Raw genomic sequence first — 20,369 nt, 5'->3', positions numbered from 1 at the left:
TTTTATATTATGGAAAAATTTTCCAATCTAGAGAGAATAATATAGTGAACCATATGTACTCATCACACAGCTTCAACAATTATCAAGATTTTGCCATTCTTGTTTTACCTATTAACTTCAACTTTATTTTTTGATATTTTAAATAAATATCAGATATATAAATCACTAACAAATAAGGACTATTTCTTAAAAATGAAACCCTAACACCTTTATTATACCTATCGATAGAGATACAATATCATCTAATATCCAGCATTCAGATTTTCCTGGTAGTCTCAAAGTGTCCTTTTTATAATTGTTTGAATTAGGATCCAAAAAGATCCACACATGGCATTTGTTTCACGTACCTCTTAAGTCTTTCTTTCTTTACTTATTTGAAACTGACACATACCTTAAGTCTCTCTCTCTCTTTCTCTTTTTGATTGATTGGTTTTATTTTTCTTTTCAAACCTATTTATTTATTTCTATTTAGAAAATTAAATTTAACAGATCAATAAGAATACACAGGTTTCATGTAAACATTTCTATAGCAATTGAACTGTTGATTATGTTGTCTCTCTCTCTCTTTTTTTTTTTTTTTGTATTTTTCTGAAGCTGGAAACGGGGAGAGACAGTCAGACTCCCGCATGCGCCCGACCGGGATCCACCCGGCACGCCCACCAGGGGCGATGCTCTGCCCCTCCAGGGGGTCGCTCTACCGCGACCAGAGCCACTCTAGCGCCTGGGGCAGAGGCCAAGGAGCCATCCCCAGCGCCCGGGCCATCTTTGCTCCAATGGAGCCTTGGCTGCGGGAGGGGAAGAGAGAGACAGAGAGGAAGGAGGGGGGGAGTGGAGAAGCAAATGGGCGCTTCTCCTATGTGCCCTGGCTGGGAATCGAACCCTGGTCCCCCGCACACCAGGCTGATGCTCTACCGCTGAGCCAACTGGCCAGGGCCTATGTTCTCTCTTTTAATCTAAAAAAATTCAGCCACTTTTCCCTCTCCCCCATTACTACTATTCATCTGTTGAAGAAACTTGGTCATTTGTCCTGTAGAATTTCCCACATTCTGAATAGTGATGTCATTCAATATGTTCTAGCCCTTGTATTTCCTATAACTTTGTAGTAAGATCTAGAGGCAAATTATTAAATTATATTGATACTTTATACCACATATTTTGGGAGAATATATGGAAAGTTTTCTCAAGTTTGAATACAGGAAACTATATCTGAAATCATATACATTTCTGGCTAATGAACTAGACTAAGGAAGAAAGACTGAGACTTCAACCTAGTATGTTTCTGCTTTCACTATGCATTGACTGTTGTCATAGTAATAATGATATAACCTTAACAACACACATGTTTTAAAAGCCCCTCAACATTATCACAAATAAAATATAATTATTTCCATGAAAATACAACTTTCTTAAAGTTAAATTGACTGTATCTAGTGAAAAAGCCCCTCCTTGTCACTAAATGTAAAAAGGACGCTTAGAGACACTAGTTCTAGCACATAATCAAGCAAGCAAGAGATCTGTCTAGTAGGAATGATCAAGAATTTTCTTACACTTATATTTGATTCCTAATATTACCTAACCATTTTGCTTTTAAGAAATCTTAGAAAGTTATCTTTAAAAAAAAGAAAAAGGCTAAGAAAGGGAGCACAGTAGGTAGGAACACGCAGCACAAGTCCCAGGGAAAAAGTGAACAAAGCTATTAATAAGGTATGTGGGCGACTTTTATTTATATAGATGAGAATGTTTTATGTATGATTCTCTAAACGTTATGCAAGAACCAACTATACCGAATTGTAATAAAACTGCTCTTTACCAGGAATTTTCCTGACACACTGCCAGTTCATCTTAGTGGGGGCTGGAAAAAATAGGGTTTCTTATTGCCCTTATCCCAAGTTCATACTGAAGACAGCTAATTTAATCTCTATTAAACCATACAATGTAAAGGAAAAATTAACATTACATTTAGTCAATGTGTCTGGAAAAAAACACAAAAGCAAGGAGAGATGAAACTGCCCTTATTGTATGCTAATAGAAAACACTGTTGATTAAAAATGATCTTGCTTTAAAGAATCAGTACAGTTAAAGACATGACTTTACTTAGTAAGTCTTTAAGCTTACATTTTCAACTTACTTTATGTGCAAATATTTTAGTGATATTACATCCAGCTATAATAAAGTAAGTTCATAGTCCTAGACCTACAGGACTAAGAAAAATCATTTTGTTATAAGATGACAGAGGGACAAGAGACTTTTGGGAGGTGAGCATACAATGCAATATACAGGTGATGTATTACAGAATTGTACGTGACTTATATAATGTTATTAACCAATGTCATGCCAAGAAACTTAATAAAATCATCTGTTGTGAGGAACATGAAGTATTAGAAATTAGCACTACATTTTAAGCAAGTTATGAGAATATGAATGCTCTTGAAAATTTATGCACCTGCAAACCTCGAGAATGTTGAGTCAAAAAAGTTACACAGAAAAGAATACATACTGTATGATTTCATTTATATGAAGTTCATGAACAGGTAAAACTAATATATGGGATTAGAAATTAGAATAGTGGTTGTGGGTGTAGGAGACCAACTTGGAAGGGACAGAGGGTATTTTCTAGGGTGACTGCAATGCTCTATTATCTTGTCAGACATTGGTTATATGGGTGCATACATCTGTCAAACTCAGACTACACTTAAGACAGTGTGTTTTACTTGATATTTATTTTTTAATATATATTAAATATTTTTATTGATTATAGAGAGGAAGAGAGAGGAAAGGAGAGAGAGGAAGAGAGAGGGAGGGGGTAGAAAGAAGGGGGTAGAGAGAGAGAGAGAAAGAGGAAAAGAGAGAGACAGGAACATTGATCTGTTTCTGTGTGCGCCCTGACTGGGTATCAAACTGGCAACCTCTGTGCTTTGGGATGGTACTCTAACAAACTGAGCTATCCAGCCAGGGCCACACATGATATTTTAAATCAGTCAATAATAATTACTATGTTACTATAGTCTCTCATTACATTTCTACTTTTTTTTTTTTTTTTTTGTATTTTTCTGTGTTTTTCTGGAAATGGGAAGAGGCAGTCAGACAGACTCCCGCATGCGCCCGACCGGGATCCACCCAGCACGCCCACCAGGGGGCTTCGCTCTGTTGCGACCAGAGCCACTCTAGCGCCTGGGGCAGAGGCCGAGGAGCCATCCCCAGCGCCCAGGCCATCTTTGCTCCAGTGGAGCCTCTGCTGCAGGAGGGGAAGAGAGAGACAGAGAGGAAGGAGAGGGGGAGGGGTGGAGAAGCAGATGGGCACCTCTCCTGTGCGCCCCGGTCGGGAATCGAACCCGGGACCTCGGCACGCCAGGCCGACACTCCACCACTGAGCCAACCAGCCAGGGCCAGCTTATAATCTTTTTGACAAAATCAGTTTGTATGAACGAACAAAAAATATAAATTGTAAATTTGTGTTATAAGGTACATTCAGAACAATGATAAATAGGGATGTTCAGAATAGTTAGTAAAGCCTCTCTATTCGGTCACTCATTAAATTATTATTAACTAAGCATGTAGACTGTGCAAGGCATTGGGGATACAAAGATAAATGAGATAGTCCCTATTTCAGAAAAGCTCACAGTTGCCAGGAAAGAACTAGAAACTAAAATTTTAAACTCTCATAGGATTTAGGAAAAGGTAAAACATAGGGTATTCTAAGTGATTGGAACATGAAGGTTCATGTTTAACTTCATTAGTTTAATTTGAGTAGAATAATTAGTATTTACTACGTAGACTACAGTTCATTCACTCTCCTTTTCCTAGGTAATCACTAGCTAATTTCCTTTACTTGAAGCTGGCAGACCTTGAGTAGATGGAATGATGATAATAGGAAGTCATGTAAAAGAGAATTATGACTGTGATCTGAAAATCATACTACCCCTTAGAGATTATGGGAGGTGTAGCCACTACTAGTCCCATACATGCCTTTAGCACAGAACAGCCATTTACTGATAGAACAGGACTGCAATTAATCTGTTAATGTCAATGGAATTTCAAGGCATAGCTACTCTAACAACAAATTAATCACTGAATTATAATACTGCTTATAATATACTGCTCACAAAAATTAAAGGATATTTCAAAATGAATACAAAGCGATAAAAAAAGCATTTGATTTTTATTAAACAAGAACATCAGAAAAGCAAACGACAAGTGAAAGAGTTGTTCAATTATGCAAATGAGATGCAAACAAAACCAACTTTTATTTCACTGGTGAATATGCGCTATACAAAAGGCTGAAAGTCCTGGAGTATCTGCACGTTCCCTGATCCCCTAGTTTTGTGAGCAGTGTAGTTTGAAATGGCCTACCCATTGGTAATCACTTAAAATAACCAAAGTATAAAGTACCAATCCAGAGCATCATTTTGACCTTTGAACCACTATGACTTGATAAGTTTGCTGAATAATCTCTTTAATAGGTCAAAATTTCTTTTCGGTTAACTAGCTTCCTCATGCATTCAAAATAAATTTGGTTCCTGACCAACTAGATGTTATAAAGGTCAGAGATGGTGCCAATCTTTACTTCTTCATTGTGAAGTCAATCCCTTATTTATTAGTTTTGTTTTTTTTTTTTTTAAACTTTTTTTTTTTTTAAGATTTCTTTTTTTATTTTTTATTTTTTTATTCATTTTAGAGAGGAGAGAGAAAGGGAGAGACAGAGACAGAGAGGGAGAGAGAGACAGAGAGAGAAGGTAGGGAGGAGCTGGAAGCATCAACTCCCATATGTGCCTTGACCAGGCAAGCCCAGGGTTTTGAACCGGCGACCTCAGCATTTCCAGGTCAACGCTTTATCCACTGTGCCACCACAGGTCAGGCCTATTTATTAGTTTTAATATCTGCTTATTTTAGTTTAGCTTTATTGAGATTCTAGTAACACAAATACTTTTTCTGCAGTTGAATTATGCTGGAGGATTTGAAAAAATTCTGTCATCAGATGCAGGGCTTCCTAGCAGCTCTGCTGGTAGGATTCAACATCTTTAGGGAGTTGCATAAGAGAAATCCATAACCAATTCAGGGAGACTTGCCAGAAGGGCAACTGAGTTTATTATCTTTCTTTCTACAGACATGTGGACTTTCTGTGGAGTTCTAAAAACACTTCTATGTGTTTTTATTTTTAAAAGATTTATTGCCTGACCTGTGGTGGTACACTGAATAAAATGTTAACCTGGAACACCGAGGTTGCTGGTTTGAAACCCTGGGCTTGCCTGGTCAAGGCACAAACGGAGTTGATGCCTCCTGTGTCTCCCTTTCTTCTCTCTCTCTCTCTCTCTCATTCCCTCTCTTTCTTTCAAATGAATAAATGAAGTCTTAAAAAAAAATAAAGATTTACTGATTTTAGAAAGAGAAAGGGAGAGGTAGGAAGAGGTAGAAAGGGAGAGACACTGATTTGTTGTTCTACTTATTTATGCATTCATTGGTGATTCCTGTATTTTCCCTGACCAGGAATCGAATCCACAACCTTGGTGTATGAGAACGATGCTCTAACCAACTGAGCTACCCAGCCAGGTCCTGTGTGTCTTTCTAGTAAACCTTACAATCAGACAATTATTTTGTTGAATTTCCCAAATATGTTCTCAAGTAACAAAAATGCCTTCAACATAAAAGGTTGATAAAAAGACGGAGGAACAGCATGTGGGGACTCTGCTATAGAATACTGCTATCAGTTCTATGGCTTAATGTAAAATTCTTCTTCCCCATCAAGGCATATATGAGAAGCAATAAACAACTGGAGTGACACAACTACAAGTTGATGCTTCTCATCTCTCTCGCTTCTTGTCTCTCTCTAGCTAAAATGACAAAGACAAATATGGCAGAAAATAATCCAATTATATCAACAGAGTAAGAAATAAGACTCAATTATGTGTTATACACAAGAAAACCACTTTAAATATAAAGACAGATTAAAAATAAAGGATAGAAAGAGATACTATGCTCACAGTAATTAAATAAAACTGGAGTATCTATATTAATTTCAGACAAAGCAGATTTCAGATCAAGGAAATTTCATCAAGGATAAAGAGAGCCAATTACATAATGAAAAGGGGTTCATTTTCCAAGAAGACATAACAATCTCATACGTGTATGCACCTAACAGTGCATCAAAATATGTGAAGCAAAAACAAAACAAAACAAAAACTGATAGAAATGTTATTAGAAACAAATACACTATTATAGCTAGGACTTCAATGCCCCTCTAACAAAAACAGAAAGATCCAGGAGGCAGAAAACCAACAGGATATAGTTGAACTGAATGGCACCATCCATCAAGTGGACCTAATTGACATTTATAGAACACTCCATCCCACAATAGCATAATACTCAAATACACATTCTTCTCAAGCTCATATTCACCATGGCAAACCATGTAACATTCTTGGCCATATAACAAACACACTTTAAGAAATATAAAATAGAAATCACACAAAGAACTGTCTCAGGCCAAAATAAAATTAAACTAGAAATTAGTAACAGAAAGATAGTCAAAAATAAATCCTAAAATATTTGGAGATTAAACAACATACTTCTAAATAATACATGGATTGAAGAAGTCTTGAGAAAATTTAAAATATCTTAAACTAAGTGAAAATGAAAATACAACTGCTATGTAATAAAAAATTTGGCTGACCTGTGTCCCCAGTTCCTGAGAGTGAGCCTCTAAATCTTCCAAATTTCCTCAGCGACAGGTGTATCTTTGTTATTCAGGATGGGATCTAATAGTTTATGTTAATAAGGTGACCAAGGTGTGCCCCTACATAGGTTATACTATGGAGATGACTCAGGATGGGACTGGCCATAACAGAAAGACCAACCATGTGCTCAGAGGGTTGGACGTTTGAGCCACATAAGAGCCTGACCTTTGGGAAAGGGACAGGGACTAGAGATTGAGTTCAACCATATGGCCAACGATTCTGTCATTCATGCCTATATAATTAAACCCTAATAAAAACTCTGGAGAGTTTGAATGAGGTTCCCGGGTTAACAATGAATACTCTGTGCATATTGTTGCACATCAATGTGTGAGGAGGGTGCCATGTCCAGACTCCGTGGGGAGAGAGAATGCTGAAAGTGCTTATTTTGGGTTGGGGGTAGGGGAAAGCAATGCAAATTTAATTGCACTAAAGTGTAAAATTTAAAGGCAAAGAAAGAGCTATTAAAACCACTTTCTTCACTAGATATTGTACAATTTCATTTCTGGGAAATGTCTCAAACTGGCAATCTAAAAAATAAAAGGTAGTTAGGATATTGGTTGCCTGGGGTTGGGGGAGACGGCCTGGACAGTGAGGGCTGAGGAGTGTGAAGTTCCTTTTGGGGTAATGGAAATGTTCTAAAATTGACTGTGCTAATGAATGTACAATTCTGTGAATATACAAACTCAAAGCCATTGAATTCAAAGCCACTGAATTGTATACTTTAAATGGTATGTAAATTATAACTTAATAAAACTGTTTAAAAAACACTCAAGAAAATAAAAAGGCAAGCCACTGGGGGAAAATATTTGCAGAAAATACACCTGTTATCCAAAATATATAAATTACTCTTAAAACTCAACAGCAAGAAAACAACCCAATTTAAAAAACAGTCTAAACAAAAAAAGTCCAAGGCCTTTACAGACAACCCACCAAGAAGATATACAGATGGTAAGTAAACACATGAAACCAGGCGCTGCATCATATCATCAGAAAAATCAAAATTAAACAGAGATGCCATTGCACGTTTATTAGAATGGTCAAAATTCATAACACTGATGATGCCAAATGCTGGCAAGGATGTGGAGCAACACAAACACTCATTCTTTGCTAGTGGCAATGCAAAAAGATATAGCTACAATGAAAGACAGTTTCTTATAAAACTAAACATACTCTTACCATACGATCCAGCAGTCACACTTATTGGTATTGATCCAAAAGAATTGAAAACTTATGACCACACAAAAGCCTACATATGAGTGAGAGCAGCTTTATTTACAATTGCCAAAACCTGAAAGTAACCAAGATGCTCTTCAGTAAGTGAATGGATTAATAAACTGTGGTATATGCAGACAATGAAATTCAGCACTGAGAAGAAAAAAGCTGTCAAGCCATGAAAAGAAATAGAGGAAACATAAGTATATACTACTAAATGAAAGAAGCCAATCTGAAAAAAATTACATACTATAAGATTCCAACTATATGATCCTCAGGAAAAGACAAAACTACAGAGTGGAGGGGAGGGAGGGATAAACAGGTGGAGCATAGAGGACTTTCAGTGCAGTGAAGCTACTTTGTATGATATAATGGTGGGTACATATCATATATTCATCCAAATCATAAAATGTACACCAAGAGAGAGCTTTCAGGCAGACTATGGACTTTGGGTGATAATATGTCAATGTAGGTTCATTAATTGTAATAAAGATACCACTCTTGTAAAGAATGCTGATAATAGGCCCTGGTCGGTTGGCTCAGTGGTAGAGCATTGGCCCAGTGTGTGCAAGTCCCGGGTTCGATTCCCAGTCAGAGCACACAAGAGAAGCACCCATCTGCTTCTCCACCCTTCCCCCTCTCCTTTCTCTCTATCTCTCTCTTCCCCTCCCACAGCCAAGGCTCCATTGGAGCAAAGTTGGCCCGGGCGCTGAGGACAGCTCCATGGCCTCTGCCTCAGGTGCTAGAATGGCTCCAGCCACAGTGGAGCAATGCCCCAGATGGGCAGAGCAGTGCCCCCTGGTGGGCATGCTAGGTGGATCTCAGTTGGGCACATGCAGGAGTCTGTCTGACTGCCTCCCTGCTTCTAACTTTAGAGGGAAAAAAAAAAAAGAATGTTGATAATTAGGAAGGCTATGCATTTGTCAGGGAAGGGTATATGGGAAATCAGTGTACTTTCCTCTCAATATTGCTATAAACCTAAAACTTCTCTAAAGAGAGGTCTAAGAAAAAACAGAAACAAGACAAAGAGAACAAACAAAACGATTCACTAAAGGCATACAGATACATGTAACTATGAAATCTGTGAAGTCAAAAATACATATAATCGCTCGGTTCCTGCTATTAGCATTGCAGAGGAGAAGCAGCCAAGATGGCGGAGTGCTGAAGAAGAAGCCACTTTGTGCAGAGAGGAGATGGGGAACAGAGGTGAGAATAAGGCTGGTGAGGTACAAACCTTTGATTCTAGGAAACACAGCTAAGTCAGTGGCTTTGGGAGCCCTGAATGGAAAGGGAATTGTTTTTCCATTGTGTGTATTTCTCACCAGCTGGGTGCGAGCTAGGATTAAATGTAATGGCCCACTAAACAAACAAACAAACAAACAAAAACCCAAATAATCCCCCCCCCAAAGAAATCTACTTGCTTTGTTGAAAACACCACTGCAGATTAAAAAATGTTCTTTTTATTCCTTTTTTTTTTAAGTGTGCACACAAGAGAGAGAGAGAGAGAGTGAGACAGACAGACTGGAAGGGAGAGATGATGAGAAGCATCAATTCTTCATTGCAGCACCTTAGTTGTTCATTGATTGCTTTCTCATGATGTGTCTTCACCAGGGGGCTCCAGCTGAACCAGTGACCCCCTTGCTTAGGCCAGCGACCTTGGGTTCAGGCCAGCAACCTTGGTTTTCAAGCCAGCAACCTTTGGGCTCAAGCCATCGACCATGGGGTCATGTCTATGATTCCACACTCAAGCTGGCAACCCTGTGCTCAAGCCTGATGAGCCCACACTCAAGCCAGCGACCTCAGGGTTTTGACCTGGGTCCTTAGCATTCCAGACCCATGCTCTAACTACTGTGCCACTGCCTGGTCAGGCAAAAAGTGTTTAATTTCAATAACATTAAAAAACATGAGTGACAAATGATAACACTCTGTAATAAGAATAGGGCCACAGAATATGGATATAAACTGGGTAACAGGACATTTCATTATATTGTAAAATAAAAATATTTCATAAAAATTCAGTCACCATTGAAGCTTGCAAGTTTTACATATAATTTGGATGTATCTAGAATAGATAAAAACTTACAAAGATGATCTTATCAGTAGCAAAGATATTCTAAACAAGCTTAGCCAAAAAAGCATTTTGATTGCCTAATTTAACTTTGTAAAGGAGAAGTAAATCTCAGAGCTGGTCTCTGTAAACCTCACAGCTGGAACATTCTAACAGCACCTTGCAGTTTCCAGTGATCAAAGTAAGTTACTTTATATACTACAGTAAGAATTTCATAATAGAAATAATGCAGCACCAGGGGGTACGGTTATCATGAAATAATTACACTCCTGGGGGATTACAGGCACAAGACTATATACCCCAGGGGTGTGATTATCCCATGATAACCACATCCACTGAAATTGCCTTATTGCAAAAATAATCTCTATTCACTGGTGAGACATTATTCAATAGGTGATTTTTTTTAAATAAAAAGATTTTTTAGCTTGAATCAGCAAGTGGATTAGGAAATTGGGCAGTTTGTTTTTTCATTGCATTCAAATTCAAAATACAACATCATTATTACTTGCTCTCCTACTTGATATAGGAGAGTTTTGATTTTGTTTTAAGATTCTCTATTAGTGTTAGTTAAGTGATCCTGCTAAATTCAGGTCAAACCTTAAAGATATCAACTGAGCAATACAATTTTAAGTAATTTATTTCTATGTATAGTTTCAATTCTTCAAAAATAATATTCACTTAAAAATTATAAACATACTACCACTGTTAATATGTTGGGCTATCCCCTTCCAGGTATTTTTCTAAAAATATCTGTCTGTATGTTTACCTAAAGATATAAAAAGAAACACAAATAGAATCCATATAACTACTTTGTTTCATAATCTGCTTTTTTTTTACTGGGCCAAATGATATAAACAACATTCATATCATTAAGCAGACTTCACATCATCTTTAATGGCTGCACAGTATAGTATACAATTGATGATAACCCATGATTATTCACTTAATATCCTTTTATTATGTATTTAGGTTCTCTCTTTCTCTTACTATTAGACAAAATACTTTGCAACAAAATCTTTGGACATATCCATGATTACTCTTTTGGGATAAACCCATGAGTGTGTAATATTAGTAAAACATAATTTAAAACAAACAAACAAAAGTACTGTTTCACAGATCTTCGACTAACTGTTCTTACATACAGCTGAAGCTGATGGCTCTCAACCTTGCTGATACATCAGAAGTATGAGGTACATCATCTTATGTGGTGTCACAGAAGGTAAAGATCATCTTATGTGGTGTCATAGAAGGTCAAGTGACTGATTTTTATCATAGATCTCAGTGTTTTGAGATATTCTTAGAAAATATTTACCAGTATTTGTTCTTACACTTACACCCCACAGAGCAGTTAAGCAGTTTGCTTTAAGCTACTAAGGAGCAGAGCTAGGGTTACAAATCAGGTACTGACTTAGCTCTAGTGCTCCCCAGTCTGTGTTCTTGGCCACCAAGTACACTGCTCTCTGAAGTTATGGTTCCCTCTGTGTGGCAGGCTGTTCCTTCTGCCTATGATACCAAATGCTCTCCTCTCAGATCTTACACAGCTGCATCTTTCCTGTCATTGACAGGTCTCAGTTTAACATCACTTTGTCAGAAGGCCCTTCCTGGCCACTAAATCAAGTTACTCCCCATTTAGTTCTTTTTATTTTTATTTATTTATATTTTTAGTGAGAGAAAAGGAGAAAGGAAGGGAGAAAGATGAGAAGCATCAACTCACAGTTGCAGCACTTTAGTTGTTCATTGATTGCTTTCTCATGTGTGCCTTGACTGGGGGGAACCAGCCACGCCAGTGACCTCTTGCTCAAGCCAGTGACCTTGGGCTTCAAGCTAGCAACCTTTGGGCTCAAGTGAGTGACCATGGAATCACATTGATGATTCTATGCTCAAGCCAGCAACCCTGAGCTCAAGCTGGTGAGCTTATGCTCAAGCCAGATGAGCCCACACTTATGCTGGAGACCTCAGGGTTTCAAACCTGGGACATCAGCATCCCAGGTCAATGCTCTATCTACTGTGCCACCATCGGTCAGGTTTAAAATTTTAATTACAATATTCTATCTGTGTACTTCCTCTACCTATTCTGACATTCATAACACCATTAAAGAAAGAGTGTCAAACTTGATAATGGATCAGATTTCTAAACTCCTAATATGAAAACTGGCATCTTGAATCCTACAGCCTACATCTGGCTTGCTGAGAAAAAGCAGTATCTCTTGCTATAGACTGGAGACTGAAGGTCATATGCTGATTGAGGGTAAACCCTGGGCTCAGAGGTGGCAGTGGAAACCATAGAGAGTATGAACAGGTGCATCAGAGGACTAGATGAGCTGAGGATGGGGCATCATGCCCAGAGATTTGCTTCAATAAAATAGCTTTGTCTTTATCTGTTTTATATATATCTTTTTTTTTTGTATTTTTTTTTTTTCTGAAGCTGGAAACAGGGAGAGACAGTCAGACAGACTCCCGCATGCGCCCGACCGGGATCCACCCGGCACGCCCACCAGGGGCGATGCTCTGGCCTCCGGGCGCGCTTTGCCGGGACCAGAGCCACTCTAGCGCCTGAGGCAGAGGCCAAGGAGCCATCCCCAGCGCCCAGGCCATCTTTGCTCCAATGGAGCCTTGGCTGCGGGAGGGGAAGAGAGAGACAGAGAGGAAGGAGGGGTTGGGGGGTGGAGAAGCAAATGGTCGCTTCTCCTATGTGCCCTGGCTGGGAATCGAACCCGGGTCCCCCGCACGCCAGGCCGACGCTCTACTGCTGAGCCAACCGGCCAGGGCCTGTTTTATATATCTTTTTAAAGAAAAACAGATTTTATAGCTGCTTAAAAAAATGTAGAAGATCTCGAGTTATATAATCAAACCCTTATTTTAAAATGAAGAGTTGAAGCTCATAAAGGTGAAATACCTCGCCTGACCTGTGGTGGCATAGTGGATAAAACATAAACCTGGATGCTGAGGTCACCAGTTCGAAGCCGCAGGATTGCCTGGTCAGGGCACATACAAGAAGCAACTACAGTTGATGTTTCCTGCTCCCCCCCTTTCCTCTCTCAAAAATAAATAAATAAAATCTTTAAATAAACCACACAAAATAAAATAACTTATGTAACGTTATAAGGTTAAGCAGGTTATTTCTATTATAATTTATTATGAGTTATGGTTTGATCAGTGTGGCTGTCTCAACAATATACTAATTTAAGTTAAAATTTCTCAGTTTTAATTATTTTTAATAAAAAGAAACCAAATGACATAAACCAAATTAGGCCAATTTTTTTAAGTAGACAATAATATGCTGGAAGGTAAATAATTTTCAAGTAAAAAATAATTTTAACATAGTTAACATCATTTTAAACTTAGTTTTGATTTTATCTCTGAATTAAAAAAAAGGTAATTGCTAAGACTTCTAGACCAACCTACTTTTACAATTCAGGAGAACATTACTATGAGAAATAACATTTCTTCCTGCTATTTTTAGGTTACTAACCTGATAAATTATGTTAATATATCCTTCATAGGGGCCCTTAGCTAGACACATTAAATTTAATTCTTATATACAGCCTTTCAAATTCAAAACATATGATCAGAGTTTCCCATTGGGCATCATATTTTGGGAATGTGCCTTAGTTCAAAAAACCCAACCCAACCCAACCCAACCAAAAGAAAACAATAACCCAGAGAGATTAAAAGAAAATATTATTTTATCTTTCATTACTTGTCCTTGATATAAATTCTAAAACAAATAAATTATGTCTAGTGCCTACCTGAGCCATCAGTGGGAACTGAACTTGCATTGATTCCAGAAAGACCAAACAAAGGACATTCTCGATCTGTGTTGACATGACCCCATTTGTGACATTTAATGCACCTCACATTTCGAACCTGAGAAATAATAGTAAACATTATTTTGGTTATTAAAATACTAAGAATCTAACCAATGTTCGAATCCCTCCTTCTTGGTAGACTTTATATTGAATTATTCTAATTTTAGATATCCAGAGAAAGAGACTCTATAAATATATTTTATAATTTAATACAAATACTAAGATCTTTTACTATAAATCCTGTTTGAAAGCTGAGCTAAATTCTATGTACTTCTTTTTGACTCTTATTTTGTGACAATAAAACAATGTCATACTCCCCTCCCACCCCCAAATGGTGTCCTGGCCAGCGGCGTTGTCCTGGAGTGCCCAGGTTACTGGTCCTGGGTCACCTGCTTGATCCAGAGGGTGCTGGCACAACCACAAGGTCACCGGTTCAAGCCCTGGTCAAAGCATGTATGAGAGGCAATCAATGGGTACACAACTAAGTAGAATAACGAGCTGATGTCTCTCTCTTTCTCCCTTTCCTATCCTCCTTTCCTTTCTCTCTCTCAAAACAAAACAAAACAAAGGTAAAATTTCAAAACAAAGTATGTCATGGTTTCATCTTAAATTCTCTAATTTTAAAAAGTTAACCTTTAAGTTTCAATTTCCTAGACCAGGGGTTGGCAAACTTTTTGTAAAAGGCCAGATACAGGTAGTCCTCCAGTTAGGGATGAGATAGGTTCTTTAAGTTTGTTCCTAAGTTGAATTTGCATGTAAGTTGGAACAGGTACATTTCCCTATTAAATACAACTTAGATGTTTGTCTTAACATACTTTGTTACCTTTCTGTGCATGTAAAACTTAAACATTTTCAAACTTACAAAACCAGTCTCATTCATAACCCAGGGACTGCCTATAGCAGCTGTTCTCAACCTGTGGGTCGCAGCCCACAGGTTGAGAACCGCTGGCCTATAGTAAATATTTTAGGCTTTATGGGCCAGAGGACTCTGTTACAACTACTCAACTCTGTCACTGTAGCAGGAAAGCAGCCACAGACAGTATGAAAATAAATAAGCGTGGCAATGTTACAAAAAATGTTAATTATAACAAGAATCTAGCCTGCTGATGACAACTTGTTCTAGTTCAAAACAAGTATTTTTTTGCATCTTTTCTGGATTTTGAGCTAATTCTCCAAATTCCTTGAAATGGCAAAGCCAATTATCATCATAGCATTCACTACAAAACTTTGATTTCTCTCTTTCATCAGTCTATTACATTTAATGTTCTCTCCCCTAGTCCTTCTATTACCAGGTGCAAATAGAAACAATTGAGCCCCTTTTCTGCTTAAATACCTTTGGATAATAATATAGAGAAGCATTTGTTAAATACAAATTATACTTGCAGAGTAAAATATGTATCACTTGCCTGAATACCAAAGGGCTGATCTCGGATGTTCATGTCATCTTTGGCATATCTATTAAGTAAAGAAAAATATACAAACATAATATAGAGAACTATAAAAATCCATTTAGCATTTCCAACATCACTTAGTTATTAAGTGTCTAGTCTAATGACCTGTAATTTTTAAAAAATGAAAAAAATAAATAAAAGAGACTATAATCAAGTAAATTAATAGCATAAGACAAATTATTAAAACTACCTATTCATATTAAATGCCTTCTTCAGAGAATGAAAAGACAACACAAGAGGAAATATTAGATAAATTTAGTGACATATATTTTATCTGAAAAGCAAACCAGTTCTTACTTTTCTCGGGGAGCTCCTTTCTGCCATTCAAACTTGTATTCGGTTTCTCCTTCTGCTTCCTCTTTCTAAAATCATTCATTAAAAAGTCTTTCAATATTTTCATAAAATTACAATCTATTGCAAGTAAATTCAAACATAGAAAGTGGTACTTTACCTCTTTGTTTTCTTGATTGCATACAAAAAATATGGGAGGAAAAGGTAGATCAAGTTAAAAACTTCATAAAAGTTTATCATATACTATACTATGATATATCATGATATTTAATTGTGACTTGTAAGAGTTTATTGGTTTGACATTTTTCTTTCACAAGGTAAGTTCAAATCACTGAAGGATAAAATATAGTATTAAGAGATAGCACTTAATAAGCATGTAATTCCTAATTTTTTAACTTTTATAGATTTTTAAACAGTGAATATTATGTTCTCCATTTATAAGTACATTCAGTAAGGACAAAAGATATATAAATTATAAAAGAATAAATGTACTTCTGATGTTGAGATTTTTTTTCCTCCTCAAAGGACAAATCATGAAATATTATCTATTAGACAAATATTTTTAGTATTTACTCTACTGATTACAGCATTTTCAAATATTATTTTTATACAATAATAGCAATTTTAAAAGGTAACAACTTTAAAAATGTCATTAACAGTTCTTAAACTTTAGTTGCAAACATACCAAAGACCTAAAAGAAATGAGGTGAGTACCTTTTTTAGCTCCCGGTGGAGCCTCATACATGAAATTAAGGCCATTCTTTACACGCTCATCTCCCATAAGCAATCTAAATAAAATAAGACTAAGGTTAACAATTTTATGTAACAGGAAAAAATTATAGAATAACTGTCCTCTTAACCCCTAAAAACTCCAAGAGAATTAAAGTTTTGTGATAAAGTTCCAAAACTTGACTCCACTCCTTAGATGACAACTGAAATATCTATGAGTCCACACTGACATAAATGAATAAATATATAACTAAATGAGACAAAGGGAAAATTTTTCTTTTGAGAAGAATTCAAATTTAAAAAAGTGTAGAAGGAATGAGAGAATTAGAAAATCACCATTAGAGCCTGACCAGTGGTGGTACAGTGAGTGGATGGAGCACTGACCTGGGATGCTGAGGACCCAAGTTCAAAGCCCCGAGGTCGCCAGCTTGAGTGTGGGCTCACCTGGTTTGAGTGCAGGCTCATCAAACTCAGTGCAGAATTGCTGGCTTGAGTGTGGGATTATAGACATCATCCTATGGTTGCTGGCTTGAGCAAGGAGTCACTGGCTTGGCTGCAACCCCTGCCACCCCCAGTCAAGACATGTATGAGAAGCAACCAATGAACACCTAAAGTGATGCAACTATGAGTTGATGCTTTTCATCGCTCTCCCTTCCTGTCTCTCTCTCTCTCAAAAAAAAAAAATTTAAAAAATCACCATTAGAAAACCACAAAAACTGATACAGGTAAGATCCATCAATGAATGTTAAAATTAGTGGGCAAAATTCCAAAAAACACAGGATATATATATATATATACATAGCTTCAAATACTTATTAATTACTAAAGGAAAAAAAAAGAAACTCTTTAAAAAAATTTATTGCTTGATGTTTGGAAAGAGGGACACAGAAAGAGAAACATTGATTTGATTTGTTGTTCCACTTATCTATGCATTTACTGGTTGATTCCTGTATGTACCTTGACTGGGGGTTGAACCCGCAACCTTGGTCTATCAGGACAACACTCTAACCAACTGAGCTATCAGGCCAAGGCAAGTAATTCTTTTTTTAAGATGAAGAATAAACACACTATAATCTGTTCAAGCCTACTTTCCCACCTACCCTATCTCTTTATTGGTCTAACTCAATTATTGACTGTTTCCTGAACACCCTCTCTACTCTCCCATGGTGATCATCTTTAATAAGCTTTTATGACATGTAAATCAAGGTTTCTCAACTGTGGTGCTACTGGCATTTTGGACTGCATCACTCTTTGTTGTGAGAAGCTGTCTTGTGCATTGTAAGCTGTTTTTTAGTATCCCTAGTCTCCATCTGCTATATGGCTGGTAGCACCCAACCTGAGTTGTAACAATCAAAAATGTGTCCAAACATTGCCACATGTCCCCCTGGGGGGACAATAACAGCCCTCAGTTGAGAACCACTAATTTAAATTCCTATCATTCTTATAGTTCAGTTTACTATTTTTATTTTACACTATAAAAAAACAATGACAATGACAACAATCAGTAACATACTGCTTTTCTTCACATTCGTTTGAGTTTTTAGGAAATCATTGCCTTTTCCCCTGGAGAAATAATCTACAGACAAAAACAAAGTAGTACCACACTGTGAAATCAGCAAATCCTAGAAGTCAACAGTTTGAAGACAACCCCCAGGGGCAGGGGAAAAAAACAAGTGTCACAAGAGACAGACAAGCACGGATAAGGACAGCAAGCTGGGGAAAGACCAGGTCAGTGACACAGACCCAGACAGCAGGTAACTTTTCCTCCTGGCACCCACTGCCACCACCTCAAACAGGTGGTTTTTTGGGTTTTTTTTGCATTTTTCCGAAGCTGGAAACGGGGAGGCAGTCAGACTCCCACATGCGCCCGACCGGGATCCACCCGACATGCCCACCAGGGGGCGATGCTCTACCCATCTGGGGCCTGGCTCTGTTGCATCCAGAGCCATCCTAGCGCCTGAGGCAGAGGCCACAGAGCCATCCTCAGCGCCTGGGCCATCTTTGCTCCAATGGAGCCTCGGCTGTGGGAGGGGAAGAGAGAGACAGAGAGGAAGGAGGGGGGGAGGGGGTGAGAAGCAGATGGGTGCTTCTCCTGTAGGCCCTGGCCAGGAATTGAACCCGGGACTCCTGCATGCCAGGCCAACACTCTACCACTGAGTCAACCAGCCAGGGCCTCTTATAGTTCAGTTTAAATGCCACCTCTTTCAAGTCTTACCTTGTAATCCCAAATGGAATTATTCTATTCTATATTAGCATGCTAGAGTTTTTTTAAAATTGATTTTACAGAGAGAGGAGAGAGACGGGGGTGGGAGGTAGGGAGAGCTAGAAGTATCAACTCATAGTTGTTTCACTTTAGCTGTTCATTGCTTGCTTTATTGTATGTGCCTTGACCGGGCAAGCCCAGGGTTTTGAACCGGTTACCTTAGTGTTCAGGTTGACGCTCTTATCTCCTGTGCTACCATAGGCCAAGCTAGCATGTTAGAGTTTTTAAAGCAGTGTGTTTTTAATACAACAGTTATGATATTCAGCCTTGAAAACTATGTGTATATCCATTCCTTTCTAGATTTTTTTGAAGGTAGAGAGAAACTATGCTATCACACTTTTATAGGCCCCTACAATATCATTCATTGTCTTGCATAAAGTAGGTATAGTATTCAATAAAAGTTAACCAGATTTAATAAAAATGAGAAAAGTACTTAATTGAACTAAAAGTATTTCTTTAATTTTGCTCTCTATATACTATGTTATGTTTTAAAGAGAGTATTTAGTAGTAATAGTTTAGCATTACTTTGCTTAAGTTCCATATTTTGATAAAAACCAGTAGTAGAAGTGAGAGGTATGTTCCATGGAACTAAAGCACCACTATTCACCGGCTTGATTAACCAGAGAATCCAGCCTCAGAGTCAGACTTACAAATACACATATAAAATGACAACAACTATAGGGCAGGTTCTTTGCTGGACCAAACCAATGTAGAACTCTAGCCAAGATCCTGCCATTAACAGAACAATGACATGCAGGTCAAGTAGAGACACTTTACTTTTTGAAGCTTTCCTGTGTAACTTTTCATTTCAGTGTATTTTAAAGAAATATCTTTGTGAGAGGTCTCAGTAGTCTGAGTATAGATTTTTATGGTTCTTTTAAACTTTGCCAAAGTTGAGACTTGATCCTAGACTATATACAAAGTCACACAAATCTATATTTAATGTGAATTATGGGTAAATGGCCATCTACAAATATAAGAGTCACTGGAAGTAGAATCCTATCATTAAAACATTCAATTCAAAAAGGCTAATTTAATATATAATTCAGTAAGGGATCATCCTCATGTAACTGATTATTCTAAAATCACCAGGATAGTGGAATTTCTTACCTATTATCATATGATTCTTGTTCTTTAAGATACTGTTGCATTAATTCTTCTTGTTTCTTCTTATCATATGATATTTTCTGTTCTGCCATCCATACCTAAATTAATGAAGTAAAAAATTTTAAATTAAATAGAAAATTTGCTTTTCTTTTACATTAAAGTTTGAAAAGATACTGTATGACCAACACAATCTATTTTGGTCATTAAGACACCATCACAAAATAAGAGCTGAAAAGTCTGATTTGTGCCTTTGTACATAAATCCTTACATCCAACCATTCAAAAGAGCTAAACTTTTAAATAAAAATGTCACACTTGAGGATCACTCTGAATACCTATAAGAGCTTTTTGTACTCAGTTCCTGTGTTATTTCACAGAGGATAACAACCATCTCTCTAATGTAATATGTCTAGACTAGAAGACACACAGAATATAACAGTCAGGTTAAATAATGCCCATGGATGCCAATGAGTACTACTGACACCCCAAGAGAGGAGAAATGGAGGATAATGAAGAGGAAATAAAAGATAGTTGTAGAAAATGGGAAGAGCCAAGAGAAGAAACAAAGAGATGAGAGGTGTGTCAAATGTCTTAAAGGCACCAACACCATAGGCTGATGTGTCCTTATGTGAAATTCTCAAAACCATAAAAGTAGTGAAGGTAAAAAGCCCACACAACTTATGAAAGGATATTTAATTATGTTACTTCC

At 37.4% G+C, this 20,369-nt stretch overlaps 1 protein-coding gene across 1 annotated transcript in view; it reads right to left on the bottom strand.

Annotated features, from left to right (window-relative positions):
- Nucleotides 1–20,369, bottom strand: part of CIR1 (corepressor interacting with RBPJ, CIR1) — a 34,812-nt gene that overhangs the window by 9,581 nt on the left and 4,862 nt on the right. Inside the window, exons 2-7 of the mRNA XM_066233897.1 lie at nucleotides 19,665–19,759; nucleotides 16,277–16,350; nucleotides 15,723–15,733; nucleotides 15,569–15,633; nucleotides 15,227–15,275; nucleotides 13,761–13,878 (exon numbers count right to left, since the gene is read on the bottom strand). Of these exons, the coding sequence (XP_066089994.1) occupies nucleotides 13,761–13,878; nucleotides 15,227–15,275; nucleotides 15,569–15,633; nucleotides 15,723–15,733; nucleotides 16,277–16,350; nucleotides 19,665–19,759 (412 nt within the window). The remainder of the gene's footprint in view (nucleotides 1–13,760; nucleotides 13,879–15,226; nucleotides 15,276–15,568; nucleotides 15,634–15,722; nucleotides 15,734–16,276; nucleotides 16,351–19,664; nucleotides 19,760–20,369) is intronic.

This window comes from Saccopteryx bilineata, chromosome 5 (assembly GCF_036850765.1).
Source record: "Saccopteryx bilineata isolate mSacBil1 chromosome 5, mSacBil1_pri_phased_curated, whole genome shotgun sequence".
NCBI classification, from domain to species: domain Eukaryota; kingdom Metazoa; phylum Chordata; class Mammalia; order Chiroptera; family Emballonuridae; genus Saccopteryx; species Saccopteryx bilineata.
The sequence above is the reverse complement of the archived record's forward strand: the minus strand, read 5'-3'. Positions and strand labels throughout refer to the sequence as shown.